Source organism: Girardinichthys multiradiatus, chromosome 10, assembly GCF_021462225.1.
Source record: "Girardinichthys multiradiatus isolate DD_20200921_A chromosome 10, DD_fGirMul_XY1, whole genome shotgun sequence".
NCBI classification, from domain to species: domain Eukaryota; kingdom Metazoa; phylum Chordata; class Actinopteri; order Cyprinodontiformes; family Goodeidae; genus Girardinichthys; species Girardinichthys multiradiatus.
Window position 1 is genome coordinate 12090113 of NC_061803.1, and position 16301 is coordinate 12106413.

The 16301-nt window shown below is 41.6% G+C and overlaps 1 protein-coding gene, 1 long non-coding RNA gene and 1 other non-coding gene across 3 annotated transcripts; 2 read left to right on the plus strand and 1 right to left on the minus strand.

Moving 5' to 3' along the window:
• Nucleotides 1-1357: 1357 nt before the first annotated feature.
• On the plus strand, nt 1358-7394 carry tha1 (threonine aldolase 1). The gene is made up of 7 exons (XM_047377225.1): nt 1358-2007; nt 3421-3504; nt 3583-3671; nt 3758-3943; nt 5652-5789; nt 5888-6080; nt 6184-7394. The coding sequence occupies exons 1-7, from the start codon at nt 1725-1727 to the stop codon at nt 6489-6491; spliced, it is 1281 nt and encodes a 426-aa protein (XP_047233181.1). The 5' UTR covers nt 1358-1724; the 3' UTR covers nt 6492-7394.
• A 364-nt stretch (nt 7395-7758) lies between these two features.
• Nucleotides 7759-7840, minus strand: trnal-uag. The gene has a single exon. It is a non-coding gene; the product is annotated as a tRNA-Leu (tRNA).
• A 6084-nt stretch (nt 7841-13924) lies between these two features.
• Nucleotides 13925-16193, plus strand: LOC124874592. Its single transcript, XR_007039850.1, has 6 exons — nt 13925-14322; nt 14511-14582; nt 14702-14935; nt 15100-15204; nt 15315-15479; nt 15570-16193. It is a non-coding gene; the product is annotated as an uncharacterized LOC124874592 (long non-coding RNA).
• Nucleotides 16194-16301: the final 108 nt, after the last annotated feature.

Consider the following 16301-nt stretch of genomic DNA (forward strand, 5'->3'; position numbering starts at 1 on the left):
ATTTGAATAAAAAGCTAACTCCGACTGCACTGTTCAATGGTTAGGATTAATTGGAATGTATGTACTTGACTGTTGTGAAGTGCCTTGAGACAACATGTGTTGTGAATTGGCGCTATATAAATAAACTGAATTGAATTGAAATGAATGGAAGAAAGAAGGGTGTCAGGGGGAGGGGAGAGTTGTTTTGTATTGAGAGCAGCTCCCTCATTGCCTATCTCTCGCTATGGTGGCAGCATTCCCACAAGAAGTGACCTCCAAATATTGACTCTAATCCCGGAAATTTAGGGAGGAAGGGGCTTTATTTCCCAGATAAAAAAATAGAGATTAGTGTCAGAAACAAGCAGTTTGGTCTGAACCTAAGCTCATACTTTCGTCATGCCATGTTTGCGTTTGTGTTAAAGGGGGTTTAAGATATGATGGGTGTGGAATAAGTCAGAAACAGCTCTGTAGATTGACACAAGGATAAAAGTGTGACCCTCCGAAGATTTACTATAAAGGCATGTATCTCAGATTGATGCAAAGGGACAGAAATGCTTGTGTGTTTCTTTTTCATGAGAGTTGATTTACATGCTCCATGGTGCATACAGATAGCCGGATGTAAATTAAAAGTGTACACCACGTAAATCACACAAAGCTATGAGGTTTTTCACATTATTTCCTGTTTTTTATTGGGATTTTACATGATAGGCCCTCAAAAAGCAGTGCATCATCGTGAAGGGGAAGGAAAATAACAAATAATTTAAAAATAAAAGCCTGATAACTGCGGAGACTGAAACTTTTGTTCGTTCGTTTTTGCAAAACAGCTCAAGCTCAGTAAGATTGGCTATGAACAGCAACTTCAAGTCTTGCCACAGATCCTAAGTTGGATTTTGTTCTGGACTTTGACTGGACCATTTTAACACATTGATTTGCTTTGATTTAAACCATCTCATTGTAGCTCTGGCTGTATGTTCAGTGTTGTCTTGGTGGAAGGTGAACCTCTGCCCCAGTTGTAAGTCTTTTGCAAGCTCTTACATGTTTTGTTAAGCTCTGTTCACCTGCTAAAGAAAAGCATAACCAGAGCATGATGCTACCACCACCACGTTTCACCATAGGGTTGCTACTTATAGTAGCTAAAAAAAAACAGTTTTGGTCTGATCTTACCAAAGTACAAATTTATGTAATAATAATATCAGAACATTTTTGTCTATATGAGATTGACTATATGCAGGGATAAATTTATATACATTTCTTAACAGTTTTGCCATCATTGCAATGAAGACAATAAATTATTTTGATGAAATTTTACTTAATCACAACATGTGCCTTAAAGAATCCTTGTTTAGTGTAGAGTGATCCAATGCTGAGTTGTTTACTTTGTCTTTATTAGTTTAACATTTTCAAAATTTAAAAAAACTTATCATCATAGGCTCGGGCTATTTTGTATTTAGGTAAAAGTTAGGTGTGTTTATTCTCTCGATAGTTTTCACAGTGAGCCAATACGCTGATAGTTTTGTAAAACATTTAGGAAGTTAAATAGTGGAACAAAACATGTCATCAATTAAAATTATTTGGGATGTTGGCGCCCCCTCGAGGCCTATCCTGCTCAGTGCATGTGTAAATGCAGATTGGTAATCCATTTGTCTCCCCTTACGCAGTCAGTCAATGATTATCGATTCCAGGATCACTGATTCAAAGTTCAATACATAAACACATGCAGAGAAGATGACCCAAACAGGTGCATCATGTTTCTGAAAACATTTTCCTGCAGAGTTTTGGGCTCCTTTCCTCGCTGTGGTGTCATTTTTCCAAGGAATCCGCTCGGTGCGCGATATGCGGCTCTGGGACAATGCTCCGAGCGGGCCTACTACAACAGACCTGGGTGTTCTGGATCGGGCGGGGCGGCCCACGTTCGGGTGGTGGATCTCCGCAGCGACACGGTGACCAAGCCGGGACCGGCCATGCGCCAGGCTATGGCGGAGGCCGAGGTCGGAGACGATGTGATGGGGGAGGATCCGACAGTTAACGGTCAGTGTGGAAGATACTAAAGTTGTGTTTATCGGGGAGAATGTTTGATAGAAATAAATAAAAACAATACTTTCTTGTTTGTTGTAGTACGTTTTCTCTGTTTTCAGTTTTGCCAAGGCCCATCTCCATCACCTTTGTTTTCCCTGCTTAAGAATTTCATCCCCACAACATGATGCTGCCACCACCCTGTTTCAGCCTGCACACAGCATTTTGCATGTAGGCCAAAAAGTTAAAATGTTGCCTCATCTAACCAGAGGAACTTCTTCCTCGTGTTTATTGGGCCCCTACACGCCTTGTGGCAAAGTGTAAACAGGACCTCTTATGGCTTTCTTATAAAGAATGGCCAGATTTGTGGAGAGAACAACAAATTGTTGTTTTATCAACATATTCCCCCTCCAGAGTAGTGGATCTCTGCAGCTCCTCCAGAGTTACCATCTATTGGCTGCTTCTGATTAAAGCTCTGCTTGCATGGTTTGTCAGTTTCGGTGGATGGCCATGTCTTGGTAGGTTTGTAGTCATGACACACCCTTTCCGTTTGCAGCTGATCGATTGAACAGTGCTCAGAGAGATGTTCAAAGCTTTGGATTAGGGCTGCATGATATTAGAAAAACATGCAAGAGATTATAATGTTGGTAAAAGTAGATGATATGATTGGTGATAAATAAATAAATAAATACTTAACTGGTAGTTTCTTTCTGCTTTGGGTTCATTGCAAACAAACACTATGTGTAGTTTCCTGATGACTTTACCACCTTGCTATCACTTTACTTCTGAAACTACATTATGCAACAAGCATCATCAAATATATTAATAGCAGAAAAGGCCTGAATGCATGGCATTTAAATAATTCCCTAATATTTACTGCTGTCCAAACAGTTTTTTGTGATACTAATATTGCATTAACAACAAATGTGCGATATTTTATGCAGCCCTACTTGGGATATTATTTCATAACCTAACCCTGCTTTGGTTCTTATGATGCTGTTTGTTCCATTAGGTTGCTTAATAAACTTTATATTATTTATGGGGATCATAGTAGAGGGGTCTAAACACAAACATGCTCCATATTTCTCATATTTGTATTTGTAAATAATATTAAAAAGCCATGTATAATTTTCCTGCCACTTCATGTATGTGCTACTTTGTGTATGTCTATTTTTTTTAATCTTTTGAGGTTATAACTAAAGGAATAATAGAGTACTTTATTATAGGTACTACAGAAGTATTTTAGTTAACTTCTTTGTGAAATCATTTTCTAAGTAGAACATATTTTTCCTAACTGAATGATTTACTTCTTCTGATTGTATACACATAAAAAGCTTAACTTTATGTTTATACTCTATAAAACACACACACCTAATTAAAATTGAGGCACTGCTGGAACATTTTTTCACTGAACTTGTCTAACTTCAGAGCTTCAGAAAATTGCAGCAGAAATGTTTGGGATGGAGGCCTCCCTGTTCGTCCCCTCTGGAACCATGAGTAATCTCATTGCAGGTAAGCATTGTTTTTATATGCAGGATTTCCATCAGCTGTTGCGCGAAGATGGCTGCAAATGTGTTGTTTTCCGTGCAGTGATGGTGCACTGCAGGGAGCGTGGCGACGAGATGATTGTGGGGGATCTGTCCCACCTGCACATCTATGAGCAGGGAGGTAGTGCTCAGGTGAGTGAACTGGAGGAAAAGGAGCATATTTCTTAGTGAGCGTTGTACTTTAAAGGGACTCTGTGTTCTTTTATGTGTTGACACAGCTGGCTGGTGTCCACGCTACCACTGTCACCACTCGTCCTGATGGGACATTTAACTTGATGCAGCTGGAAGCGAAGATTCGCCACGGTTACCCGGACCCCCATTACCCACGCACTCGCCTCATTTGTGTGGAGAACACGCACAACATCCAGGGAGGACGAGTGCTGCCTCTGCCATTCCTGCAGGAGGTGCATGTTATTAGAATGATGTGCTTTTATATTTTATTTAATATGTACTTTATATATTAACATTAATGCTTTTTGGTCAGCATTTTCAGCACCTTCTTTGGGCGCAAACATAAATGTAGAAGTAGTTTTCCTAAACAATATGGATATATGGTCATATAAATAAATACTATAAGTTAGCCTATAATTAATTCTAACAGGGGTAGAGTCAAGGACTTTTGTCCATGAGGAATAGAAATAGTGGACTTATTTGCCTTTAGCAAAATCTGTATTATTGTTTCACAGCAAAAATGAGATGAGCACAAATTTTCTGATACATACAAATTTTAGTGTCGTTACAAGCAGGCAGTCTAAACTTCCTGACATGCTTATATCACAAGGGATATTCTAGTTATGCACAAACATGCCTGTAAACACGCACAAAAAATCATTATGCAATCATAATTAATAGCCACATCTCCAGATGTAAGTTTCCCAAATGTTTCAGCAGCAAAGTTACACCATTTTAATCGTAATTTAACTCTCTTAACTTGAAGTTTGGTAATGATTTGAAAGAAGCTAAATCATCACTGAAGGGCAATATGGCATAATCATGTACTAAATGGATTATTACAATAAACATCTATTAGAATTCATTACAGGCAAAAACACAGATTGACAGACCAGTATGCATATAAATTGATAAAATGTTGGTATATAAAAAGCACTCCGATTTCTTGCACATTGTAAAAAATATATCTCATGCTGCCTAAAAATGATGTAGATATTAAAAATTACCTTTATTCCAAATATTGTTGCAGACTGCCCCAAACTAACACGGTAAATATAAAATAAATCAATGGCTTCTTGGCACAAACATGACATAACTTGCTGTAGTACAGAGTGGCTTTACTTGGCTCAGTGTGAGATGGCCACTCACGTTGCGTCTGGTTCTGCAGGTTTCTTCCTGATGGACAGTTTTCCTTTCTACTGTCGCCACATGCATACTCAGAATGAGAGATTGGTGCAAAGTCAGTGTCTCCATGCAATGAGCTGGATTTTCTTTGAATGAAAACTTTTTTTTCACCAACTTGAATAATAAACTGAACATAACTGCATTGTTTGATAATTAGGACTACATTGGAGTGTATGTAATTGAATCTGTCTGTATGATTGGATTGAATGAATTAGTAGCTTGAGATATAAATAAATGAAATTGACTTTTTTATGGCAAAACAATGTTGTAAGAAAACCAACTGTCTTTTCAGAATAATGTTTTCTTCAAGTGTAAAAATGCTTTACTGTGGTTGATCTAAACCCTCATGACAACAATGACTGGTCAACAGTGAGATTTTTAGATGCTTCTGGGTATAGAAAATAGATTGATGTTTATGTACATTTAAAGCAGTAAAATACAAGTCTGCTTCATTTCCTCAATTTCTACCCCTTTTTAAGTTATAATCGTTATAAGTTAAGTTGTTTATAATTAGGTTAAGTAATACAGAAAACTGAGAATGATGAAGACAATTTTCACTCCTTCTATTATTGATTCTTTGTAATGTTTTATTTATTTCTATATGATAGATAATGAAACATTCTTCATGTATCTTATCTTATGCAAACTACGATCTAATCATGTGGTGCTCACCTTTTTTTTCTGTAAGTAGCAGCTTCTTCTTCTTCTTCTTGCAGAAACAGCTTGATCGTGCCTGACATGTCTATCCCCACCCAGGTTCGTGCATTAGCAGATCGTTATGGATTGTCAGTTCACTTGGATGGCGCGAGGGTGATGAACGCCGCCGTGGCCCTCAATGTGCCTCCATCCACCATAGTGCAGCACACGCACACAGTCAGTGTGTGCCTCTCCAAGGTGGGTCTGAGGAAGCATGAAGAAACAAAGTAGGTAGAAACTAAATTTTTCCAGAGATGGACCTGTGTGACATTTCCAGGCTTTAATGTTTGCCTCAGGGTTTGGGCTCCCCGGTAGGTACCTTGCTTGCCGGACCTCAGGACTTCATATCCAGAGCGGTGCGTTGTCGTAAAGCCTTGGGTGGCGGAATGCGGCAGGCTGGTGTTCTTGCAGCAGCTGGAAAACTCTCTTTGCAGCAGATGGTAGGAAGGCTTGGGGAAGATCACCACAATGCCAGGACTTTTGCTCTTGGTGAGTGGCTCACCATTCTGTATTTAAAGGGGAAGAAACGATCATTTTATCTGGGTGTTGTTGTAGTCCATCACCAACCCTTCACTTTCTTTTCTTCTGCCAGCTCTGCTTGACTGTGAGCCCTCCCTGTTTGTCGTGGACATGTCTGCCGTGGAGACAAACATCCTGCGTTTCAGAATTAAGGATTCTGCTTTGAGTCCCCAGGAGTTCTGTGCCCGCATGGGTCAGGTCGGGGTCGGGGAAGAGGCAGCTCTGGGGCAGGGTGTACAGGTCCTCATGTATCCTCATCATGAGAACTCCATCAGGGCTGTGTGGCACCTTGGAATATCCCCTGAAGACACCCAGCTGGCTATCAAGAAGATGCAGTTTGTTGCTGCTCAGCTCTTGAACGAACAAGTCAAGGCCCAATAGAACCAGACTGGTTCTCTTATAACAGGGACTACAGAAATATTTATTGGCAAGGACTCCTGTGTGTCCAGCAAATACAAGTCGAAGGTCTTTAGATGCTGACGTTTAATTAAATTCGGTGTAACAGCTTGTTAAAAAATTTTTCATTAACTATGACCTTCAGCCTCTTCTTTTTTTAAATTTTGAAATATTAAGTTAAGCAATCAATTTATTATTATTAACATAGAAAATAGGCAATGGGAGGAGGCCCAGGGGACGGCCCAGGGGACGCTGGAGGGACTATGTCTCTCACCTGGCCTGGGCTCCCCAGAGGAGCTGGAGGAGGTGTCTGGGGAGAGGGAAAGTCTGGGCAGTCGGGTCCGGATAAAGGGGGAGACGATGTGTTGCAACGACGACAAGATAGAAAATTTTTTCTTTATGACTACAAAAAATATACATGCATAAAGATTTATCAGTAAAAAGGAAATATTTTCATTCCTACAGTAAAGCAGTAAAAGAGATTTTTACATTTTATTGGCATAAATGTTCAAAATACAGCCACTAGCATTTTAAGGGTTAAAATATATAAATATCATATAAATAAAAATATTACAAACTAGTTTTGGCAAAACCACATTCTCCTACTATGTTGCTCTTGTACAAACCTGACTTCCTATGGCTTTCTTTCATTAATTGCTTTCTTTGTGAAATTCTTCCACAAGAGTCAAATTTGCTGGGTTCCTTGGTCTTAATTATGCTGTTTGTTTGCTTATGTTGTCTAAAAAATATCTAAAGCCTTTTTGGAAAAGCTGTGTTTATAGTAAGATAAAATTACACAAAGCTGCCTATTAACATGAAACATTTCCCTCCCACTTCCCAATTAAACCAATAAAATGCATTAAAGTTTGTGGTTGTAAAATGACAAAATGTAGCAAAAGAAGTCGGAGTGATTGTGCAATGCAGTGGATGACTTTTTGCAATATTCCATGTTCAAACCTAAAAAAATCAGTATCTCTTTAAATGTGACGTGTCTCAAGAATATAAACCGATCAGTCAAAGTTAAATCATTATACATTTGCCTTCAACGTCGTACCTTTCCTCTTACATTTACCCCATATGGCCACTAGATGGCTTCATTGCATGAAGCTAGCGAGTAGCTAAATGCTAGCAGGCAAAAGCTGAAATAAAGCGCTTATTTTATTGTATTTCATTTAAACTACACGTTGTGAAAGTCTCGTGTTGCTTTTGGGTAGCAATGCTGGTTCATTTGCTGACTTTAAAATTAAAAGATTGGCAGCGGTGGGATTCGAACCCACGCCATCGAAATGACTGGAGCCTAAATCCAGCGCCTTAGACCACTCGGCCACGCTACCTCACAGAGAGCGCATGCGTACCACCTATATATCCGGATCTCCCCTCAGATGTGTGTTCCTTACATTCGGTATCAATACTGTTTTTGTGAAAGACTCAGAGAATATTATGCAGGCGCAAACTTACCAAGACTAGTCTGTAAACGTACACTTACAGGCTAGGCAAGAAGAGCATTAATCAGAGAAGCATCCAAAGAGGTCCATGGTAGCTCAGGAGCTACAGACATCAACAGCTCAGATGGGAGAATAAGTTGACAGATTGGACCTAAACTTCCATGATCTACACAAATCTGGCCTTTATAGAAAATGTCGAGAAAAAAACAAATGTTGGAAGAACCCTATAAAAGGTTTAGTATGCAGTTTCCCTCAAAGCCATGCAGTGGTATGGTCAGATGAGGCCGAACACAAGGTGGTGGCAGCATCATGCTGTGGGGTAGCATGTGCAAGAAGAATGGTAAAAAATTTCAGTTTCTGGGTGTGCTGGTAGAGACTAAACCCAAAAGCTGCGAACAGTGGTTCTGCAAAGTAACGATTTAGAAGGGCTGAATAATAAAAAAAAAACACCTTATATAAAACTATTTACCCTTTTACCTCCATTACACAGAGATGCCCGACTTTGTATTGGTCACAAAATCCCAGTGAACTAGAAATAAATTTGTGGTGGTAATGTTACAAAATGTCAACAGACCAAAAAGGTTAAGAGGTGTGAATGCTTTTGTAAGGACCAGCATACAGACTCCCAAATGCAATATTTTTTAAATGATCTAATTCTTGGTGATGCTATGCCACTTTGTTTTACAAGGGCTGCTCACTCTGTGTTGAATGCTGGAACATTCAAGTTTTAAAAGCAGACATACAGGGGTTGGACAATGAAACTGAAACACCTGGTTTTACACCACAATAATTTATTAGTATGGTGTAGGGCCTCCTTTTGCGGCCAATACAGCGTCTATTCGTCTTGGGAATGACATATACAAGTCCTGCACAGTGGTCAGAGGGATTTTAAGCCATTCTTCTTGCAGGATAGTGGCCAGGTCACTACGTGATACTAGTGGAGGAAAACGTTTCCTGACTCGCTCCTCCAAAACACCCCAAAGTGGCTCAATAATATTTAGATCTGGTGACTGTGCAGGCCATGGGAGATGTTCAACTTCACTTTCATGTTCATCAAACCAATCTTTCACCAGTCTTGCTGTGTGTATTGGTGCATTGTCATCCTGATACACGGCACCGCCTTCAGGATACAATGTTTGAACCATTGGATGCACATGGTCCTCAAGAATGGTTCGGTAGTCCTTGGCAGTGACACGCCCATCTAGCACAAGTATTGGGCCAAGGGAACGCCATGATATGGCAGCCCAAACCATCACTGATCCACCCCCAAGCTTCACTCTGGGCATGCAACAGTCTGGGTGGTACGCTTCTTTGGGGCTTCTCCACACCGTAACTCTCCCGGATGTGGGGAAAACAGTAAAGGTGGACTCATCAGAGAACAATACATGTTTCACATTGTCCACAGCCCAAGATTTGCGCTCCTTGCACCATTGAAACTGACTATTGGCATTGGCATGAGTGACCAAAGGTTTGGCTATAGCAGCCCGGTCGTGTATATTGACCCTGTGGAGCTCCCGACGGACAGTTCTGGTGGAAACAGGAGAGTTGAGGTGCACATTTAATTCTGCCGTGATTTGGGCAGCCGTGGTTTTATGTTTTTTGGATACAATCCGGGTTAGCACCCTTTCAGACAGCTTCCTCTTGCGTCCATAGTTAATCCTGTTGGATGTGGTTCGTTCTTCTTGGTGGTATGCTGACATTACCCTGGATACCGTGGCTCTTGATACATCACAAAGACTTGCTGTCTTGGTCACAGATGCGCCAGCAAGACGTGCACCAACAATTTGTCCTCTTTTGAACTCTGGTATGTCACCCATAATGTGTGCATTTCAATATTTTGACCTAAAATGTGCTCTTACCCTGCTAATTGAACCTTCACACTCTGCTCTTACTGGTGCAATGTGCAATCAATGAAGACTGGCTACCAGGCTGGTCCAATTTAGCCATGAAACCTCCCACACTAAAATGACAGGTGTTTCAGTTTCATTGTCCAACCCCTGTAGGTCCACCAAATGTAAAAGCACTGATAATACATTTGTGCACATATTTACAAGAAGCATAATTAAAGAGAAGTGAATTTACATAAAAACACTTAAAACTAATAGTCAAACGTTTCTGTAAAATCAGTTAAACCTCCTTTAGACATATTTGTCGCTTATAGTCAGGGGTGAAAATGAGGTACGGTCCGGTACTGCGTACCACTAAAAGATTCTGCGCCGGTACGCAGTACAGCACAACAGGTGTTGTGCCATAAAGTGATATTTTACAGATCTCACTGAAGGCATGAAGTCCCAACTGGCCAAACATCAATGTTTTTCTCAGCAAAAAATTATTATGGCCAATATGTCCTGACCAATGAAATGTAATTTCTGCCTTAAATTGTCATGATGTAGGGTTGTTTGGTTTTCGGTTTCGGGGTTTTTCCTTATGTTTTTCACTGTTCAAGTTTTGAATCATGTTTCTGTTTATTTTCCTGGTCATGCTTTAGTTTTGTCGTCTTGTTCATGTTTTGACAAGTTTGGTTTTTCAGATCTGGTTATGCTTTAGCTTCATGTTTTTCTAGTTTGTTTATTAGAGTCTCTGTTTTTGCCGCAGCCACGTTTTGTTCTGTCAATTAAGTTTATTCGGCTCACCTGTCCAAGTTAATCTGTCCCCTTGCTCCACCTGGTTTTCACGCTATATATTCACACCTGTTCTGTTAGTCTTCGCGGAAACATCCTTCACTCTCATGCTCATGTCAAGTTTGATGCTCAAGTCTTATTTTGACTGTCTTGCCTGCTCGTTTGTTTTGTTCCTGCCTCCTGTAGTGAGTGAGTTTTCGTTATTAAATCTTTTTCACTTACCATCAAGCTGCCTGCTCGTCTGCATTCTGAGGTCCAATTCCAAGGAAACCGTGACAGAACCGTGACGGTAAGTTTCCGCCAACAACGGACCTCGCGGCTGGCTCCATGGACCTCTTTACTTTCCTGTCTCGGGAGGCGGAGAAGTCGTTGCGCCGTTCTGCGGGGCTGTCAGTGCCGCAGTCGGCTTATGATGGAACCAGATTGGCGATTCCAGTTCCGGGTACAGGTCCCCTTCGTCGCCGTTCTCCGCCTCCTCCCCTGGTTGTGCCCTCTGGTCCGGCAGGGGGGCCCACATCCTCCTCCCGCCGCAAGAAACGCCGACGTGCAGGGGTTCCGGAGGTGGTTTCCCAGCCAGCTTACGTGAGGGCTGCGGCAAGTAAGCCCACATCTTCGTCTGCCACAGCACTGTCTGCCAGGCTCGCTGCACCTCCGCAATGCCGTCTGCGCTTGCTCCAGCCCGGTGTTCTGAGGCAACACCTGACGAGCTGGAGCAGCGCTTGAGGTTCACGGCACGCCAAATAAAGATCCTCAGGACGACTGGTCTCCTGTATTCCTCTCCTGAGCTGATGGAGAGGATAAGGCAGATCAAGATGGAGTATGAAGCGGCAGTAAGGCTGTTTTACTGTCATCCTCCATCACCCACGTCAGGACTCCAGGGAGCTGCTGCTGCAGAGCAGCCCACGTCAGGTCCACTTCCTGACACACCACAGCCTGACTCCAGGCCAGACACACCACAGCCACAGCCTGACCCTAAGTCAGCCTCAACCCCTTCCACACGGCGCAGAAGACGTAGTAAGAGGGACGCCCCGGCTCAAGTCATCGGGGGCCCCGGCGACGCCTCAGCTCCTGCTCACGTCACTGAGGGTCCGGCCGACGCCTCAGCTCCTGTTCCTAGTCTGCAGGAGTTTAAGGAACGTTTTGTCCTCGTTCTGGCTTTTGAACCCAGAGCTGAGGGTTTGCCAGGCTCTGCTTCATCCTCTGAGGGTTCCACAGAGTGTCTGGGAAGTCCTCTACTCTGCTCAGTCGGCCTCCACGTCTTTGGTGCAGGCCTGGTCGCCCGCCTGAACTCTGTGCCCGCTCGGGACGACCTCCTGGTCGCCCGCCTGAACTCTGTGCCCGTTCGGGACGACCTCCTGGTCGCCCGCCTGAACTCTGTGCCCGTTCGGGACGACCTCCTGGTCGCCCGCCTGAACTCTGTGCCCGTTCGGGACGACCTCCTGGTCGCCCGCCTGAACTCTGTGCCCGTTCGGGACGACCTCCTGGTCGCCCGCCTGAACTCTGTGCCCGTTCGGGACGACCTCCTGGTCGCCCGCCTGAACTCTGTGCCCGTTCGGGACGACCTCCTGGTCGCCCGCCTGAACTCTGTGCCCGTTCGGGACGACCTCCTGGTCGCCCGCCTGAACTCTGTGCCCGTTCGGGACGACCTCCTGGTCGCCCGCCTGAACTCTGTGCCCGTTCGGGACGACCTCCTGGTCGCCCGCCTGAACTCTGTGCCCGTTCGGGACGACCTCCTGGTCGCCCGCCTGAACTCTGTGCCCGTTCGGGACGACCTCCTGGTCGCCCGCCTGAACTCTGTGCCCGTTCGGGACGACCTCCTGGTCGCCCGCCTGAACTCTGTGCCCGTTCGGGACGACCTCCTGGTCGCCCGCCTGAACTCTGTGCCCGTTCGGGACAACCTCCTGGTCGCCCGCCTGAACTCTTTGGCCGCTCGGGACGACCTCCTGGTCGCCCGCCTGAACTCTGTGGCCGCTCGGGACGACCTCCTGGTCGCCCGCCTGAACTCTGTGCCTGCTCGGGACGACCTCCTGGTCACCTGCCTGAACTCTGTTTTTGTTTTTTTGTTTTTGTTTCATTGAGATGGATCATATTTAATAGATCTTGCTAAGCACAGACCCTCCCACACTGAAAAAGATCCCCCAAAGTACAATTTGGGGGTATTTCATCTGCCAAAAATTGATCATGGCTTAATCCATGACCAGTCGAATGTAATTTCTGCATCAAATGACTCTGTATAGCTTTGAGAGATAATATTTTTCAGATCTTACTGAGCACAACACTTTCCACAGGGAAAAATTACCCAAAGTCTGTTTTTCTCTGCCAAAATTTGATTATGGCTGATTTTCTGCCCAGCTAAATTCCATTTCTGCTTAAAATTACCTTTTTTATATCTTGCCAAAGGTTGTTGGTCACACACTTAGCATTTCATTCTGCTAATAAGCAGATTAGCTTGATAATTGCTTATTGCTTTTCTTTTTCAAAATAAAATACACAACGTTGGAAGAAATTCATTTAGGTTTACTGTTAAATTGCATCAAATGTCATAATCAGGTTTTGTTTTAAAAATCACTACATCTGAAATTCATTTCCTGCTTATGAATATTTTTTATTTTTTAATCTGCTATTTTAGTATTACTTTGCTTTGTTTTATTGTGAAATACTGATTAGCATCGTTTGCTTCTTGTTGGTCAAAACAGTTACCTGCTAATTACAAGTCCTTTTTTTAAGTGCGATAGTAGACGTTTGCATTCGAGTTTTATGACTGGTAAAGGACATGGATCCGACATTGTATCAGCAGATTTTCAATTATAAGATCAATGGAACTTTTCCATCTGGCTTTTTATCTACCCTGCAGTCATATTTTCTGAGAAAGGCAAAGAGCTTCGTTGTTCGAGGTGGGTTAATAGTTACACTCATTGCTGCATTTTACTACTGTAAATATTTGTTGTTGGGACATTTAGGTATTGTTTTACTAAAATTTGGAATGGAATTATAAATGGCAAGAATGAGGATTAGTGTGGGTTGCGACTACCTGTCATTTAGAAAATAAAGTGATGTGCTTATGTTTGTTATCAGACTAAACATTTGTCATAAAGTTTTCATCAGAAGCTTGGGTTAAAAAAGCTATTTTAGAATGTATTTATGTTCATTTTCATGTCATATAACCACATGCAACAGATTAGTGAGATACGAATGAGGTGGCTTTCAATCTCCAATTTTGGTGACTTGTGGTAGCTTACAGTCCAAAATGAAAATCCCAAATGGAAAATTCCTGATAGGGAATGACTTCAGAACTCAAAATTTTGTTTTTATCTGATTTAGTATCAACAAAAGGTAGTAATATACTTTCTGATCACACCAAATTAAACATTGATTGATAACTAATGATGTTCATGTATCTACAAAATGTTCATATTTGGTTTAGTTTTTAGTTTAAAGAATCATTTCAACCTCTGCATGAAATATGCTGCTTATTGTGTTTTGCATAGTAATTTTGAATACTATACATTTCATCAATACCTCACACTCACTGATAATGAAAGAAATCGTTAATTTCTCTCATCTACCTCAACATGGAGGCACTCCTCATTCGCTCCAGGTAAAGGTTTTGTGTGGCCAAAAAGAGGCTAATGAGGCTTTTCTGGACTGCCATGCCAGCAGCCAAGGTTCTCATTGCGGACAAAACAAAAACCAGAGGCAATCTCTCAAAGGTTTTACTGGCCAGGAATGTCAAAAGGCATCAATTTGTGGGTCAGTATACATTTTTAGATTTTTCTTATTCCTAAAAATAGTGCAAATGTTAGTTCCTTCGTTATGCAAAGATAAAAACGAATGTCACCATGATAACACTTAATTAAATTTATAAGTTAGCGTCAATTTCACAGCCATTGAAATGTCATTTTTACTAAAAGTTATGTTCTGCACATTTTTCTTGTCAGGTTAGTCAGTGTGTGGCATGCCAGGCCAGTAAAGTAATCATAAAACAGGAGGTGGAATACACACCAATAAAGGTAACCTTGCACTTTAGTGAATATTATGTAATCTTTCTATTTTAGAAGAAATAGTAAAGAAAAATATAAATGGATGAATGTATTTTTTTGATTTACAAATTGTTACTTCTTTTCTAAAGGTGACCCAGCCCTTCGAGCTACTTGGCTTGGATTTGATTGGAAAATTAAAAACTACTGCAAGTGGCAATCAATATATATGTGTCATGGTAGACTACTTGACAAAGTGGCCACAAGCCTATGCTTTAAAGACAAAGAGTGCAGAGGAGGTGACCCAATATCTTCTCAAGTTTGTCTATCAGTTTGAAGCACCAAAGCCAGTTCTCACTGATTAAGGGAAGGAGTTTGTCAGTGAAGTACGTGTAAGAAATTATGTTGGTTTAGAAGTCAGACATAAATATAACAGGATAATATGTTCAATATTTAGTAACTTTATTAAATATAGTATAGCAATGTATACATTTTGTTTTCAGGAAATACTTTGTAAAACTATGTTTGTTTATCGTCTTTTTTTATACAGATCAATAAAAAAGTCAGTGACATGCTGGTTTAAAAGAAGTCTCTGTGCCCCATACCACCCACAGATTAATGGTTTGGTAGAATGAATAAATGCTACCATACAGAGGTATAATTTTAACAGAGTATAAGAATGTCTATAGTTGTTTTAGGGTGTGCTTCTATCAGATCGTAATTTTCATTATATGGTTGTGATCAGCTTGTCAATTATATTTCCAGAGCACTTTCCAAACTGGTGCAAAACAAGCCAGATGACTGGGACAGACATTTGGATGCTGTACTATTTGGCTTAAGGACAAAACGCCAACTACTAAATTCTCACCATATTTTCTGACGTTTGGAAGAGAAGCAAGATATCCAACTGAAATACTTGAAGATTACAAGGTCAGTTTTAGTTCTTAACATGTTGAAATAATTTTTATTGTTTTGTATGTAACAACAAATATGTTAAATAATCTTAAATTTATTTCAAAGGTGGACAGCGGTGTTGAAGACGATATGTCAGTGGAGGAGGTCATTGAGAAAATGTTTTGAAACGTGATCAAACTTATTCGGTCTGTAATCACCTCCAAACAACAAAAGACAACCAAAAGCAAGGGAAAAAATGTATCAAGTGTAAGGAATTGAGGTTAAACGGTACAGCAGGTAAAGGGAGAGGTCTAGGAAACACTATAAGTAGTGGCAAGGATGGGGTATAAAGAGAGGGGATGAATGGTAAAAAGGCCTGTGTTGCATGACAATTTGCCAATAGATGTCATTGTGCTGTATTAAAAGTTTTGTTAAAAATGGCTAGAAGAAAAAATCATAAAAAGACTGGCTGGCAATTTTGATGAGTGTTGAACTTAGGGTACCTGAAAAAACTATGACCGGTGTGGGTATCACCCTGACTTAAGCCCACAGAGCTTTCGAAGAAATTTCCACCTGAAAATAGATCCACCTTGGTGTAAAAGCAAACTTTGTTACTTCTGTAAATGCATTGCATAAAATGAGCATTTCACAGTGTGAGCAATATTCTCCACTGATAAATCTCTACACTCGACTGTGGCTCAAGTGGTAGGAACTTGTCCTTTAACTGGCGTTTCGAACCCCTGCTCTGTCTGTCACAGACGTTGTCTTTGGGCAGGACACTTCACCTGGCTTGTCTGCTGATGGAGGAGTGGTGGCCTAGTGGTTAGACAGCAGGGCAATTGCATCCCAAAGAGGCCA